This window comes from Rhinolophus sinicus, chromosome 1, assembly GCF_057876585.1.
Source record: "Rhinolophus sinicus isolate RSI-liver-muscle chromosome 1, RSI-T2T, whole genome shotgun sequence".
In the NCBI taxonomy this organism is placed as follows: domain Eukaryota; kingdom Metazoa; phylum Chordata; class Mammalia; order Chiroptera; family Rhinolophidae; genus Rhinolophus; species Rhinolophus sinicus.
This window is the reverse complement of record NC_142501.1, coordinates 35,374,362-35,392,319: the sequence shown is the minus strand read 5'-3', so window position 1 is coordinate 35,392,319 and position 17,958 is coordinate 35,374,362. Positions and strand designations below refer to the sequence as shown.

Genomic DNA, 17,958 nt, shown 5'->3' with positions numbered 1-17,958 from the left:
CTTTTCTTTTTTCATTAATGCTATTTTAAGCCTCTTTTAAGAACTCTTTTCCAAACCCCAAGCCCATGAAAATGTTTTCCTTATGCTTTTACTAGTAACTTGTTTTAACTTTTACATTTAGATTATAATCAATTTCAATTTTTTTTTTGGCGTAATGTAAAGGAAAAGGTCAAGGTTCATTTATCAAAATGAAAAGACCATTGGACTCTCCTCTCATAAAAGGTTATGTTAAAAAAATTGAATATATTTTATGCATTGAAAGAGTAGCATTAAATTACACTCATGGACTAAAGTAACTAATCCAGGTTCTAAAAGTATCCAATTAGTTGCAGGGTAGTGTTTATATATTTGTAGATTCTGGTTTTCTTCATTTCTTAATGTTTGTCTTTGTTCTTTAATATCTTTCTCATTATTGTTTGTATTGCTCTGCTAGAAACACGGCCCCTTTAAGTAACCCAATCAGAAAAGTCTTTTGACTGAGCAAATAGAAACTTTGCTTTGTAAATGAACACCTTTAACCTGTCCAAATACTCCCTTTTTTATGATCCTAGAAACTGTTCAGGTAAAATGTCCACTGTTATGAGATATTGGCTACACTTGAAACATAATATCCAGTATTAACAACCTCCTAATAAAATGTATGCTTGGCCTATATGATATTCTCATGGTCACTCAACAATAGTTGTGAATAATTCTTGCTAGAAAGTTGTACCACAGACTATGTAAATATTTTACTCTGCTAGATTATTTTCACTCACTTTTTGACTTCATATCTAAGATGCCACACTTTTAGTCTAAATACTGGCATAAATTCCCCTAACTATACTAAGGGTTAACAAGATGCAGCTGATAGTACCTATTGGAAAGCATGAGCATACCAATAACAAAGTTGGCCTTAGACGTAGACTGCCCATACTGTTGTTCAATGTACTTTGGTTTATACGTCACCAGGCCAAATAACGAATTGAACTGAACAGTACTTGCACACAAATATAAGAAGTATACTGGATTTCCAAAAAGATTCTTCAGTGATGGAAGAAAATCTGTAAGACAAAAATCACATGGAGTAATTAAAGACAGTGTCACCCTTGGCAGAAGATACAGCCTTGGCGGCATGGCTTAGATGGCTGAGTCCCATTGTCATAGTTAACGAGAACATTTATAGTGTGGGACACACACACACACACACACACACACACACACACACACTATGAATATTAAGCCATTGGCACAACTCAAGGCTGAGATCTGGCCAGGGTCAGATGTAAACATAGGCACTTGCTTTTATAGGCATACAATTGAGATTATAGTTAGAGGTATAAACCAAACAGAAACAGATTGCTCTAATTGATATAAGTAAAAGGCAAGACAAATGAGACTATTGCCTTACTACAGAGCTGGTAGCTATAGGCAGGACATTAAGAACTTCAGTTTTCTGATCTCTATTTTTTAAAATTGGCTCATGGTCACAAGAAAAGGAATATGAACATTATCTCCATTTAATGTATACACATCAATGTAAGAAATGAGCTTTGGCTTTCTTCCTTCTTCCTGGTATGCAGCCAGTTAGAAACATGAAGATTTTCTATAAATATAAATATTGCTTGCTGGGGCCATCCATGAAGGAATATTGCTGGACCAACTGAAGGGGACCAATCTTCCTCATGGCCACACGTTTCCATGTGGAGGGTATGCACTAGAACACATTTGGCCTTTTGCCTCACACCACATTCACTCCCGTCATCATTGGTGGGAGTCATACACTGGTACACATTTCACAAATGGGCGGATCTCTTCTGAAAAGGCCACATGCGCTGAAGATTAACTCTTGTCTTTTCTGTCCACCCAGGCTGATGTGAAGCAGCATTCTTGGGTCAGGGTAGCTGCAAGGTCTAAACTGAGGAGGTGTGAGGGTGGAATACCAATCAGCAAGGAAGGTTACCAAGACTTTGGGTCATGTTCTTCAATTGTTTTCCAGTAATAAAACTGATTTTTTTAAATCTTCATTTTTGCTCTCTGCAGAGTGTCTCAAATTTTTCTGAACACATGAAGGGAAGATAGATATTATTTAAAGATCCCTATAAAGTCCAAACAGGAAAACTGAAAGTATTTCAAAATCGAAGAGAGTCTGGCTTACCTCTTGCCATTTCCATGATTTTTGCTTTTTCTCCAAGGGGTGTTTGGTAATCTGTGTGATCATCCACAATAAACTTGGATTTCTCAGAGGAGGAATTGGAATCCTCTCTACTTCGGGGTCTCGGAATACTCTTTGGTAAACACCAGAAAGGTACAGCTGCAAGGAGACTTAGGATTCCCGCTATTAGATAACCAAGCCACCAGGCACCTACCCACTGGGGATCTTTTGGGGTAATGGTTATGTGATCTGAAAGAGAGAGAGGATGGCTAAATAGCATATACAGCAAAGCTACTGTGTTAAAATAAGCCTCTTTAAAAAAAGATCCTAACATTAACTCTATCACATTATAAAAATATCTAATAATTCATATATAAATTTTTCTACTCTGAATGTTACTATCTTGCTAATTGAAGGAAAGATGGTGTTTCTGGAGCATGACACTTTATTTTCTTGTCCCTTAGGTTAGAAGTATAGCATGTAAAAGGGGACCCACAGTTTTAAAACTCTGCTCTAGGGTTCTGCAGAGGGGCCTGGGACCCATGGCAGTAGGAAAGCAACATGTGATGGAAGTTTTGAGGGTTCAAAACCTCCTGAGAACTACAGCACCTCAATGCCACTTACATCCGATTTACATATTGAATGCTTGTCTAAGATTTTACTCAAAGAAAGAGTTATGTCCTATACCCTGTGGCCCAAATACAGTCTGAACCACTCCAAATCCTACTTATTAAATGATGTTTAATAATACCTTAGAGCTATTCTAGGTCTGAAGCAAGATTGTATGTGTGAATAAAATGTCACTATCTTATTCATCAAAAAACGTGTTGTTGTTTTTTGACACTATTTCTCATTTGAGTAAAAGGTAAGCATTGACAGAGTTTTTTGAACCAAGCCAAGTGGGGTCATATATATGTATATGAGCCTGTGAAAGATGTTACTATATTCCACCTCCTCCACACTCTATGAGAGCAACAAGAGTAGCACATGTTTTTGACAATTAGGCTCAATTGTTACTGCATTATACTTGGTAAAATGTTTATACCAGTTCATCACTGCATCTTCATTGTTCCCATTTAATCATTTCTCTCTGTACCACTCATCACACCTATGCTTTCTTATCTACATCAGTCTTTATGACTGGATTTTACAATTCAACAAGTATCGGAACTTAAATATTTTGTCCACTGTCGTAAAACAGAACCTGGGATAGAGCAGATATAAAATAAAATTTGGATGTTAATGAATTAATAAATGAATAAATAAATATTTTTTGGAATATATATATCTTGCAGTTTGATTGAAGAACAACTAGTGCAAGAGTTTTGCAGTCTATTTTAATATAACGATTTGTAAATGCAATTCCAGAATTTAAAAAAAATGAAACATTTTCTTGTTTCTAACTGCTTTCTTAGACTGCTTAAAAAAAAACACGAAAAACAGAAAAATACTATCTATTTCTAGGGGCTACATCTCACAAGGAAAGAAACAGATTACTAGCTATGGAAAGATTCTGTCTCCCATTTATTCTCTACACAAGTACTCTCCCAGAAGGAAAGCTAGTCTCATTATAATATGCCTCCACCTAAAAAAGATTTGTACAGTAAAGAAGGACGTTTTGGTTGCCAGAAGACTTTCAATCCTTGGTCTTTCTGGCAAGTCTACAAATACATTATCAATTGATGTGACTGTAAGAAATGTTGATACACCTGAAACCAACAAGAGCCAACAAGTAGTCACAGTTTTTAGTCTTAAATATGCTGGAATGCCTTTGAACTGGCAAACCAGAAGTGAAAAATGATACATTTGAATAACAAACCATGGGTCATCCAGTTCTAATCATCGCCTATTTTTCATATTCCATTTATTAATGTGCATGATGATTATATCAATGTTTTTCACGAATTATTTTTGTTTTATAAATGATTACCATCCTGTAATTTTATAAAAAGGCAATTTGATATTTTCTATACCATTCCATTAGAAAATTACAGTAACTAAAATAAATAAATAAACAAAAATAAGTTCCCTTACCTAGATTTACAAAGCCAATGTCAACATACAGTTTGGCACATAATGAGCCTAACAGGAAGCCAAAGATTGGTCCTATAATTGCAACCGTCTGCACACACCCTGCACACATATAAAAAAATTAAAAATAAAAAAATAAAAATAAAAAATAAGGTACCATTTCTTTGCTTTTGTAAATTAAAAAAAATTAAACAAGAAATGTGAATGAGATCCAATTAGTAGCTGAACGTATTTCATCAACTCTTTCCTTAAGTGTACATAATTTGTCAATTTTTCAACCTCATTGAATTAGGAAATAAGTTCTTCTCACCTATGGAATAAGAATGAACACTTTTAAGGCATTAGTTACCTCTTAATAAGAAAATAATACCAGGACTCTGAAGAAGTTCATTTCCCCAAATGGAGCAAACTTTACTCCCTAGGATTAGATTCACCCACTGATAAAAATCATAATTATACTATTTGACAGTGTTTCAAAAACTTTTTTATGGTTGGTTAAGCATAAAGCTTGTTTTGATATTAAAATTGATTTCTTCCACCTTAGTGAAAAAATATATGTGTTCAGAACTTCAGTGGGACCATTTGTGAGAACAGTAACTATGTAGATCCCTGGATATATATACATACGTGTGTGTGTGTGTGTGTGTGTGTGTGTGTGTGTGTGTGTGCATGTATATATATACATATCACCTAAATGCAGCACAGTTAGCCCAATAAAAAGAACCGATGAAATCTGAAGTCCATGAAGATGCTTACACTATGTCACACATCATTGCAGTTGAGCTCACAGTTATTTCCTTTTAATCTTGTTTTCTTTCCATAATGCAATAGGTCCTTCTAATTGAAGCATTTTATATAATTCAAGTTCTCAATATGGACCTCAGAAATGTGTGAACAGAATAAAGGAAATGGATATGAAGTAAAAAACCTTCTACACTCTATGTAATTTAGAATGGAGTTGAAAAAACCAGATATCCTGATTCCCAAGAAGATAAATAAGATGGGCATTACCAATATAGAAAGCTGCATTGTCTTCACTGGCAAAATCATCAAGGTAAGCAATGCCTAGAGGCTGAATGGGAGTTTCTCCAATTCCACGAAGAAGGTTCCCCAGGAAAACATAAACCCACATGGAGGAGCTGGCATCAATTTCACATTCTTGAAAGAAAAACGAGAGGATTGACATGAGATCACTATCAAAGTTAAATATTTATTCTGCATTTCTACAAATTGTCCTAAAATTGGGTTAGAATGCAGAAGTGAAATATGCAATAGCTATAATTTGAAAGGACTTTGAGCAAGATTGGGGAATGTTTTGTAACTTCAATATTTTAGGTAGTGTAAATCCTCCAGAGACTTTGACCAAGGAACTCTACTGCTTCGTGTTCCTGTTCCCTTATTTCTTATTTGCTCTCTTCTTTTTATTTAATACTTACACTAAGTTCTTGGAATTCCTACACTCCAATAACAGTCAATATCCTGTCTGGGACAAAACACAAACTTTTGAACAATGGCTTTCCTTGCCATTATCTTTAAACTCTTCTATTTTTCAGCAGAAGTCACTTGTAATTTTATTGCTGACAAAGTTTTACATGGAATTCAAAATTTTATACGGGTGATATTTTAACTTCAGGTAGCACTGCCTATAATTACAATCGTTTGATAGTGAATAACCATATTTAGGACTAATGTTTAGGAGACAAATTCATATAAAAATTAAAAACCCTATATGCTTCAGAAGTATAATTATTCCAACAAAAAGAACCTCTGACAGTATTTTTAGAGTGAAATTGAAAACTAACAATTTTTAAATGCTTTCATAAAGCCCATGTTTTAATATGATCATTGGAAGTTAGATAATTACTCCCATAGCATAAATGAAATATACTTTGAAAACTTTATTCACGTTAATAAAAGGGTTACTATTAACAACCCCCAACAATCACCACTTCTGAATGCCCCCTCTCTGCCAGACATGGAGCTAAGAGGTTTGTAGGCATTTTTAAATTGAATTCTAATAACCCTATAAGGTAGAAGTTTGGTGTTTTTTTTTCACCTATTAGTAACTCTTAAAGTAATTTTTCAATGTGAAGTGTGGGTTATGAAGAACTGGGGTGACTGCTTTCTTGTGGATGAATCAGACCATGTAACAGAAAAACAAAACAAAACACTGTGCAGTCATATTACTTCTTGTTTTGATTCTTTCGTTTCTAGAAATGTAGCCAAGTGACGATGGGTTTTTCACTTATCTTTCCTGGATTTCTTTCTATTCCACTCTCCAAAATATACTGTGAATTCCTTTTCCAAAAATTGATCCTAATGTCAATTCTAACCCCAACATTTGTACGCTTCTAAGAAGCTTATTGGTAGGGAAGCCTTGTAGATAAGTAGAGACACCTTAGATCTGTGCTTTCCAATATAGTAGCCACAAGTCACATGTGGCTATTTAAATTTAAATTAATTAAAATTACATAAGAATTTCCTCCCAAAATTCAGTTCCTCCCTCACACTAGTTATATTTCCAATACTTGACAGTCACATGCAGCTAATGACTATTGTATTGGACAGCATAGATATAGAGCATTTCCATCCACAGAGAGTTCTGTTGGACAGCTCTGCTCTAGGGTATCGTGGGGGAAATGAGGGGGTGTCTGTGAGGCATTTTTAAGAAAGGTCCCATATGTATCCCTCTATTGTCTTTAGGATGAGCCTTGTGTTCCCTATGTCTAATGTTCACATATGTCTGTGACTTTAAAGGAAAGAAAAGGATTGAGCTGTGAGTCTTACACTCTGTTCCTACCTATTAACCTGTCTATTTGCATTAAAAACATTTTTGTTCTGTGCCTCTAAACCCCATGTTTCTATTTTTAACATTAAAGGTTTAAATATTTCCTAATTAGTTGTATCTTCATTTATATTATGCGTCTTCTCTGACTGTCAAAAACAAAAATAAAAGATCTTCAATGACTGTATCTTGTGTACAGATGAAAGTCCAAACTCCTTGGCTCAGTTCCTTGCCTCTTTATGTGGATATTAATTACATTCATTACCCTTTTTTTTTATGTTTATTATGTCCACCCCACTTTCTCCCGCTCATATTTCTATAGTTCTTTTAATCCTTTGACACATCTTTTCATTCAAATAGCCAGACCTCTGGTGTTCATTGCCCAGGAAAAGGACATCTCAAAAGAAAGCATTAATAAGCATAGTAGAGAAGTGAAAATGTTTTGTGGTATAGATAAAAGATTTGAATGGATAGCAGGTATATAAAAGAAAGGCTTCCACATTGCCTTTATAGAAATTCGTTCCCAGGATAGGGGTAGGGAGTGAGATGGGTGTGGTGGGGAGGAAATGTTGAGCATATTAATGCTGAAGGGCTGTGGAGAGAGGGGATTTGAGATGCTGCCTGTGCAGCATCTCAGAGACGTGGCAAACATCTGTGGGTAGATCTGTGGACTCCATGAATTAGAAGAACCTGTGCCACACTAGCCAGGTAGAGCCCAGGGAGGTAGCAAGACCCTCAAACATGAGACTGCTGCACAGTATAGCTAAGCATTCCTGCCTTCAGCTACTTATAGGATTTCCAATGTCTAGAGTAACATAGAAGACATGGTTCCCATGACCCCAAGGGTGGATCATGCATAGCCTTGCTGTGCAATTTGCCACATAGAACTCTTATCATTCCAACAAAATTCCCCTAATCCAATCTTTTGTGGAAAGTAGAATTATTTCCATGTTTCCAAGATTGTCACTTCTGCATCAGAGAGAGCTGTTGTGCGAAAAAAGGCATGGACATGGACATAAGATGACCCGAAGGAGACATGTATGACCAAACACTGTGGCCAGAAGAATTAGATAGCTAAAGTGACAGGGCATGAATAACACCAACAAGCACCCCCACTCAAAACTCCCTCTTCTACTATTCTGTAAGCTCCATAGAATGTACGTAGCCCCTGGGAAAAGGGTGAAAATTAGGGACAAATTGACAGATTAAGTTTTTGCCATTCTGATGAAAAGGGGTTGAATACAGAAATTAAATTGAGTTCTGATGGAAAACATGTTTCTTTCATATCTGAGCAATGGACTGAGATTTATACAAGTTAAACAAGTTTTACCCTGAGTTCACAGCTTACTTTATTTGGAATCATTAGAAGCTTTCCTTAGTTACCTGCCGGTTAATGCTCTTTATCCCATAAGATCTGATTGTCTATGTATTTTCTTAGGATCTCATCATATACTGTTTTATATTCTAGGAATTTCTATGGCACTATAATATCTCAATTTAAGTAGTAGAGATTTTGACAGCAAAAATCATATAGCTACTTTATCCATACTAAAGCACATAGAAAGTCATTAAAAAGAAAGCTTGCCTAGTCAATAAAATGAAAACAAAATCATTTACCATTATTTATTTTGGTATGTGAGTTTTCCATAACTGAGATTGGTAATTGACTGTTTGACTCCAGGAGACAAGGAGAGATGGTAAGAGTCGAATTGGAGAAAGAAGAATACCTTTCATATTTGTACCTGTATAAAAAGAACATTTTCTTCACTACTATAGATTCAATATCATGCTAAAATTTTTATACATATATCACATGACTCATTCGGGTACTTGTCTGAGTTCATAGCTATCCCTAAATCTGAATCACAAAACAAAACCATCATTTAGTAGCAAAGTTTTCTGAACAGATAGCCAGAAGACCTGGTTCATAGGTATTATACATATCTGAACAAATTACCCAATGTAGTAAAAGAAAATACAATACTTATTCATAGAGGCTTATTTTAATATAAAATAATGACTATAAGTCACATACTCCCTTGCTGAGAAAATATCCAACACTTGACAAAATCATGATTATCTCTGAGTCAGAGGAAAACCAATAATTTAACAACCATGGCCACTGGCACACTGTAGTTAGTTGTAAATTTCGTAGAACAATTGCAATGCTGATTCCAGAGAAACGATAATGATACATGGGCTTTTTGAACCATTTATCCAGATTGTTGTATCTTTCTTCTTTACAGTATATTAATCTGGCTCTAAGTTACAACTAATTCCACTCTTTCCTCTCTTTATAAGTTTACAGTGGCAGCTGGATTGAAAAGCCAATGCTGAAAGGTAGGACTGTGATAATTTTATCTATAGTTCCCTAGCACCACACTCCCTCTCAAATTACCCTTCATGAGCCAATTTCTCTGCTCCTTTTGCACCTGTCAAAAAAGAGGTACCTGATAAAAGGACATCACAACATCATCTTGATTCTCATTTCATTCAGGTACTATATGACCAGACGATAGTAATCATAGTAATGTTTTTGAAATGCTAATAGTAAAAGCCTATTCAGCATGGTAAGGAAAAGATGTACTGAGTTATGAAAATATTTAGGTTAATAAATGGGTTACTTTATATCAGTTTTGCACAACCTACACTTCAGTGGGTCCATGAACCCCATTAGAAAAGTAAGAACATTATTGTATGTATGTGAGTATTCAAGGGAAGAAGTTCATAGTTTTTATCACTTTTATCAATGGTTTCCTGACCAAAAGAGGTTAAGAACCATTTAAGGAGGATAACGGTGTTTTAATTCTTAGCTACACAGAAGAATGTTTAGCATGGAAATCATGGTAAATATAATTTTCTTTCTTTAATAATTCCAGAGGTACCAAGGACAAAGCCTCTAGGCTTTTAAAATGAGTGTCAATAGTGATTATGCAGCATTTTGAAAATTGTTAATTATTTGAGCTTTCTCAATTCAATCTATCAAAAGGCAACTATTGCAACCATAATTATTTAGGTTTTGAATAAATGGAATTTTATGCAAGTTCCACCTTTGTCACTAATTACTATATGTGACACTCTAGAAATATCAATTAACCTCTTCAATTTTCTTGTAAAACATCGGCTTTAGATGTAATTTGTGCCTATTTAGGCTTTGTTAGATAGGAGACAAAGAAATGATTGAACAGGGGCCAGTGGTATAAATGCTTTTAAATCAAGTTTTTCAATTCTAACCTGATTCACGTCCTGCCTGACTTAATCTTGATTCTGATGCAAGAAATTCTGCAGTAGCCACAGAGAGCTCTATCACTACAGACACTATTTTAAATAGTCTCCCTGCTTTCAAGTTTGCCCCATCAGAATTATTTTTTCCAAGCAGTAATCAGCATGACCCTTCAAAGTATTAGTCAGATCAAAAAGATTAGCCAGATCATGCCACTCTGCTCAAAACTGTCTACTGGCTTCACATCTGCTTTCGAGGAGAAGCTAAAGTCCTTGTAATTGTTTGCAACCATACTACTCAAGGTGTGATGTGCAGACCAGTAGCATCAGGGGAGTTGAACCTGGAACCCCACCCCAGAGCTACTAAATCAGAATCTATATTTTACCAAGAACCTCAGGTGATTCAAATGCCCCTTACAGTTTGAGATACAACCTTCTCATCTTCTCCCATTTCCTTTTTTTCCTTTTCTTTTTTTTCTCTTTGGAAAATATTTTATTTCATAAAGATAATACCATATTTCGGAAAGATTTTGGTAATGAGTCTTCAACACATCGCATCACTTTTAAAGGGAAGAGATGAAGTAAAGATCATTCCTTTATTCCTTTTATAACCTATTATAAGGCTAATTTTGCTTTTCTTTGTTCCTGTTCCCATTTCCTTTTACACCTTCCTCGTGCTCATCCCACTTCAGTCACACAGGCCTCCATGCAGTTCATTGACACACCAGACTCCCTCCTGCTGCAGGAAATTTGTATTCACTGTTCATTTAGCCTAGAAACTTCTCCCACAGATGTTTGCATGGCTCTCCCCTTCATCTCTTTTGGTCATTCCCAATTGTTACCATATCAGTGAGCCATCCCCGGACAACCCTTCTTTAAATTGCAACCCTACACTCTACACATACTCCTTATATGTTTTCAATGGGTTTTCTCTATAGCAATTAACATTATCTGGTATGCTATATCATTATTTATTTGTTTGTTACCTGCCTGTCTCCTCCTCATAAGATCCATGAGAGCAGAGATTTTTGTCACTACTCTATCCCCATTATTTGGAAAAATAATCAATACATTAATCAATTTGTTAAATTCAAGAGTCAGATGAATTAACACACATAAAGCTAAACACAGCCTGATGGGGGAAGGTCCTCAATAATTGTTATCCATTATTGATTAATATTATTTGTTGGACTTCAAGGGCATTTCTGCTAGGTGGACAGAATATAGTAAGTAGTCTTGTAGAGAACAAAAATTACATTTTGGACAAGTACCCAATTAGTGATTAATCCTGTGAAAGGTTAAAAATAAGTTATTGTAATAACGCTTAGTATATAACAAATTTAATGAGGGAAAGAACCGTGTGTGTGTATTTTTGTTTTATTTCATCTCTTTTTTATCATTGAAGTAGCCCCATTTCCTGGCACAGTACCAGGCAAATGGCAGATACTATATAATGAATGAACAAATATATCTTTCAACATGTACAAAGTGGTAGTTAAGAATCTATTTTTTGTCCCTTTGTCATCCTTTGTCAGCACTAGCCTGGCTGCCTAACTGGCCTTCTCTTAAATACACTTCTCTTTCTGATTTTCTTGTACTGGTATTTTATATTTATCATTAACTTGAAGCAACAAAATTATTAATCTGAATGAAACACCTTTAAGACAAACCATTCATGCTCTCTGGTTAAAACCATGGGGCTTAATTATCTAAGGAGGATCGATAACAATACACACAGTAGTGACACAGCTACCACTAGTTATGTCTGGAAACTTGGTAAGCATTTTACTTGTGTCATCTCATTTAATATTTGCAACATTATAAGTTAGGTATTGCTTTTAACAACTATAATACCCATTTTAAGAGGTATAAACTGAGGCCTAGAAAGATTAAGTAACATGCCCAAGGTCACACAGGAAAGCTACTGATGCACTTCCGAATAAGTTAAGACAAGGATCAAGGACTTATCTATCCTCTGCAACTACTTTAAAATTTTTAGCTTTTTAAGTAGTGAAACTCTCTTTTCCACCTCAGAAAACTTGTACGGAGGCTCAATGACTAAAACAGATAATAGTGCCACAAATGTGGGTCAGGCAGGAGTTAGGTGAATTGGAGGCTCATTTCCTCAGTGTTCCCCTTTGCGTCCTCCCTTTGGCAAAGGCCCCATATAACACCTTGGTAGAATCTCAGTGATCCAAGCAAACTTCTGCCCTGTGGAAAGGAGGCCAGATAAGTGTACAAAGAGTAGGCAGTGGTCCTGAATCCACAGATCCTTCTCCAAGTAAAAATGAAGGGGCCAGGGAAACCATCTAAATAGGTAGTTAAGATCCACACAGAGGATTCTGTGCACTACCTTCAAAGATGGGCCACAGAGGTCAAAATATGACTATATTTATATAAGTGATCTGAGAATCCGAGAAAAAGTTTGGAACAAATCACTTCAAAGTCTCTCCATTTCCAGCTCCAAAATATCACAATACAATGATCTACAGTGGGCAATAAAGTATTTCTTGATAGATAATTAAAAAAAATGTTCTCTTGTGTTGAAACCTTTTGATAGTCACTTCTCTGAGATGGTAATAGGCAATCACAGAGAAGGGAAGCAACGTGGATATGCATGAAGTCAGAATACCTGTCTTAGGATTCCAGTTCTATAATTACAAGAGATCCAACCTTGAGAAAGTCACCAGACTCTCTGAGTCATGGACCTTAGCTCTAAAATAAAATAAAAATAAATGTTCTCTTACTTCACAGGTTATTGTAAGGATATGATGTAATAAAGTTGAAATAAATGATATAAGAAATAAACTATAATAAATGATAGAATAAATAAAATAAATGATATAATAAAGGTGAAAACTTTTGAAACTACTGAAGTTGTATGCAAATATTAACAAAAGTAGCAAAAGTAGACTTCAGAGTTACAGGACACAGGCACCCCATTTCTACAGGAAAGTCCTAGGAGATAGTTTTTGGACATTGAATACTTATTTGAGTGGATAATATGTCCCTAAGTCAATGATCTGCCAGTCAAGTGTATCAAGATCCAGCATATTGTTAGCAGTATTAATTTATTACCCATTTGACACCCATTTGACATTTAACACATGATATATTAATTTATTTTTGCTTATATATTGTCTGTCCTCAGCTAAATTAAAGCATTTGAATGAAAACATATTAGTGAAAATTTTCCTTTAATTTTGTTCACAATAATACATAGTAATATATAAGATACATTTTTGCAGATTATTTAATTACAAGTAAAATTATAAGTGTTCTGGAATTTTGCCCAAAGAGGATGAAGTAAAAAAGAGATAAATTATCATGGTTTAAACCATAGGATATTTTCTTAAATTTAAATAATTAATTATAAACATAAAAAGGGAGACATGCAGTTGGTTAAAGTGAGAAAAAGATGATTGCTTTAGACTTACTGTTCCATGAAGAACTGAGGCATTGCAATGAGCAATGTTCCTATTCCCATGATTAGGCACCCTGCTCCAATTATTTTTGGCCTGTGAAGTCTGGCTCCAAAGTAGCTAACAAGTGTTATAACTAAGAGATTCCCTTTGGGGAAAAAAATAAAATGTTCATAAGTTAGAGAACTTGGAAAAAGTCATCAGCATAATTAACTGATTATACCTAAAGGAATGAAAGTACAATAAGTCTGGTAATATTTTGTTTGACTAAATTGTCTCCCCACCATCCTTCCCATCATTTAACTTTCTTTCCTTGAATCTGAGATGACTGCTGAAATTGTTTTCATACCCATTACTTCGATCATCTCATCCCTTTGTTAAAATGTTTTAATTACCAACCCTTCTACCTTATTTTCACCTAGTCTAATTACTTGTCCTTTTAAAGTGTTTTATCTGTAAATCAAATTGTAGAAAGTTTCCTTTAGTTGCTCTCTTAAATCTTCTTTGCTGATTTTGAAGTAAACTATTACTGCTTCTTCATTTATTAAAGTCTTCTACTGAACATACATTACATATTTTTGCTTTAGCTGATATTTCCTATAGAAAAAGTAAAAATACAACTGTACCTCACTTTAAATGAAATCAAATTCTGAAACTCATATTTACACAAATAATACCATACAATTTGTTTATATACTTTTTACAAAAAATGTAAGCTTCAAAATAGAAATAAAAAAATATTCCAGAGAACTTCAGGAACACATCACTTATATAACCTCATTATCTACTCATAATACAAATTTTATGAACTATTAATAGAGTTCATCTATCTCTTTTAAAATATAGGCATTGATCTCTTTAAAAAAATAATTGAGGGATAGTCTTGAAGGTGGGAATTATGCCTGTCTGAAATGTCTCTAAAGAAGCATGTGATAAATTACTTTTAGGTGATGATGGTGATAACTGACTAAACATGCTTTAGGAAGGATGTCTTCATGCTTTCCTGTACACAAAAATTACTGGAAAAGGATAATGAGGGAAATAGAAACATTAAAAATCCAGAATCTTGGCAGCTCCCAACAGTTTTTGACTCCATGGATCTGGGGGCAGGCCAATGAAGCTGTATTTTTAACACCAGCTCAAATGTGTTAAATGAGGTGTCACCTGGAACCTACTTTGATAAACATTGCTTAGGGTATTAGATTTCAAAGGGCTTCAAAGTGTTAGCTCTTTTCATTTGGAATAGATAGTTTTTAAGAACTGCAGGGCTGATAGAGCAAGACCTGTCATTCGGCAGCAATCGATTGTGAAAGCTGATGGGTGGCCTTACATGAATGTTCTTCTCCATGTTTCTAATTTTCTAGCACGAGTGTGTTTCCTTCCATCTGTAAGCAATCATCTAATTTACTACTGTTTATACCCATTGCCAGCTTTAGTCAAGTGCAAAAAGAGCAGCAATTTGCATAGCCTTGAGGATAATAATGATAGTGAGAAAAGAAGACTGCATAGTGGCTGTAGCCTATATGGCTCCAGGGAGAATTAACCTCCTTTTAATTTTAATATTTAAAAAAAATAAAAATTTAGTGTGAGATTTCTCATTTGACATTTAAGTATTTAGTAGAAGAAATTTTGTATCACATTATATTGATAATTATGTCTTTACTTTTGTTAATATGTCACAGTAAATAAACAAAATTAAAGTGAAAGTTGACTTTCAATTTATAAATAATATGTCCCCCCTTACCATCCCCACATCCCACACAACCAACACCTCACAATAAAGGACTCAGTGTTTACAGGCTCTTTCTGTGTTACATTAGTGGATATGTCAAATACCACATGATAACATTTCAGCATCTGTGATATTTATAGGAGTGTCCTCTTCCTTTACTTAGTATCCTTTCTGAATTCTCAGAAGAAACATTTGGAAAATAAATGGTGATAAATGATCCTTAAAAAACTGAATTGGATATCAAAATTCTCTCACATCTACCATCAACTAGCCTCACAAAAACCAACAGGTCTAGAGAGTTTTAAAAATATGTTTACCAAACTTTCAAGTAATAGATTTCCTCTCTCTCTCTAGCTCTCTCTCTCTATACATACACACACACACACACACACACACACACACACACACAAATATTTTAGATAACAGAAAACTATCCAACTCATCTCATAAGACTAATATGCCTTTGAAACCAAAACTAAACAAGGACAAAGATCAAGAGAAGACCAAATACAGTTTATTTCAGGAGTACAAAGTTACCACCAAAAAAACCTAGTAATTAAATCACTATATTAAATGATGAAAGGAGAAAATTGCCATGGTTGTCTTAATACACGTAGAAGAGCATTCAATATAATTAACCACTCATTTATGTTAAGAAAAAAACTCTGAGAAAATTAACTTTTAAGGTGTATCTACCAAAACCATACAGCAAACATATTTCTTAATGGTAATATTCTAAAAGCATTTTTATTAAGGTCGGATATGAGAAAAGGATGCCCATTGTCATTGCTTCTATTCACCATAATACTGAAGCCAACGTAATAAGGCAAAAACAAGAAGCAATAGATCTAAGAATTTGAAAGAATGATATAAAATTATCTTATGTTTCAGACAATATAATTGCTTAGTCAGGAAAGTCTATGGCAGCTATAGACAATCAATTAAAATTAACAGAAGTTCAACAAGGTTGAACTTGCATACAGATAACATTTAGAAATCAATATTGTACCTGGATGGTACAGCCTATTACACATCTATGTATGTAGTATAGCCTATTTCTTTTAGGTTACAAACCTATATTGCATGTTACTGCACTGAATATGGTAGGCAACTGTAACACAATTGTAAGTATTTGTATATCTAAACATTTCTAAACAAAGAAAAGTTACAGTAAAAATATAGTATAAAAGATAAAATAAAGGTATAGGGCACTTACCATGAATGGAGCTTGCAAGATTGGAAGTTACTGAGTGAACGTGAAGGCCCAGGACATTACTGTACACTCCTGTAGGCTTTATAAACTGTGTCCCCTAAGCCCTCCCCCTGCTTCCTCCAAACAGGATCAGAAATAGAACGTGAAAGCTGTCAATGCTGCTTCACGAGCAGGGATGTGGATTGGATTCATTGGACATATTGAGGAGAAACTGGCTGGGTAAGGTGTAGATTCCATAATAGTGACTGTCAGGTGGGAGTAAAAGGTGGCCTGAGGATCAGTGGGACTTAGAAATCAAGATGGAGAGATAAAGGAACACGGGATTGTCATGGTAATGTGGTTTTGGCTATTGCATGTTGGAGCAGTGTTCAGTTAAGGAACCTCATGGTATTCATAAAAAAGATGTTTAACATGGAGAGGTATGGAACTGAGGACTCAATATTTTGACTGTGAAAATTTGTTTTTGGTTCCATTGACTCTCTTCAGCACAATGGGCTCACTCTGGCATTGAATTAATGGGAAAAAAATTAAACTCATATATGCTTTATATCATTACAACCTGAAAATATTTTCAAAGTAGAGGGACAAGCTGGCTCTACATTACCACAGGAAGGTTTTATTAAAGTGGAAGTGACCTTATAGTTGTTAAGGTAGCTTGTGTGGATCTGTGTCCTTGTAAAGGATTTAGGTCCTCAATGTGAATTTACAGCGATGTACTCAGAAGACCATGAAGCTCAATCTGGGAGGGCTGAATATGCAGTGTTGGGGGGATAGGCTCCTCTGTGCTGAAACAGGTCAGTGGCTGACTGACTGAGATGTAGTCTGTGCATTCAAAATTGAGGTGTTGAGAGTAAGAAGGAATCTATTGCCAAGCCCCACATATATTGCTACAGAAAAAAAAAATTCTACATGAACCACATGTCCTTCCATTATTTTATTTTTTTTTACAGGAAATTCAACTCCATTAAAATCTTATGGGACCATTGTTGTATATGTGGTCCTCAAGACAGAATCAGCACTATGCAGTGCATATCTGTACATAAATGGAAAGATATTCCATCTTTATGGATAGGAAGACTCAATGTTGTCAAGAAGTCAGTTCTTCCCAACTTGATCTCTACTTTCAATGCAATGAAAATCCAAGCAAGTTATTTTGGAGATACTGACAAACTGATTCTAAAATTAATATAGAGCAGCAAAAGACCCAGAATAGCCAATATAATATTGAAGGACAAAGTTGGGGGACCCATACTATAAAGCCACAGTATATAAAGCCACAGTAATCAAGGCTGTAATATTGATTAAAAAATTGACAAATACATCAATCAAACAGAATAGAGACCCAGAAACAGACCTACATAAAGATAGCCAACCAATCTTTGACAAAACAGCAAAGTCAATACAATGGAGTAAAGACAG

The 17,958-nt window shown here is 34.9% G+C and overlaps 1 protein-coding gene across 4 annotated transcripts in view; it reads right to left on the bottom strand.

Annotated features, from left to right (window-relative positions):
• The window catches only part of SLCO1C1 (solute carrier organic anion transporter family member 1C1), a 50,115-nt gene that overhangs the window by 22,231 nt on the left and 9,926 nt on the right, over window positions 1–17,958 (bottom strand). For 3 of the 4 annotated variants that reach the window (XM_019738277.3, XM_019738283.3, XM_074325954.2), the window contains 6 exons: window positions 13,610–13,742; window positions 8,568–8,692; window positions 5,177–5,323; window positions 4,169–4,267; window positions 2,138–2,383; window positions 879–1,043 (listed from right to left, as the gene is read on the bottom strand). In XM_019738277.3, the coding sequence (XP_019593836.2) occupies window positions 879–1,043; window positions 2,138–2,383; window positions 4,169–4,267; window positions 5,177–5,323; window positions 8,568–8,692; window positions 13,610–13,742 (915 nt within the window). The remainder of the gene's footprint in view (window positions 1–878; window positions 1,044–2,137; window positions 2,384–4,168; window positions 4,268–5,176; window positions 5,324–8,567; window positions 8,693–13,609; window positions 13,743–17,958) is intronic. The other variant, XM_019738299.3, reaches the window with a different exon arrangement.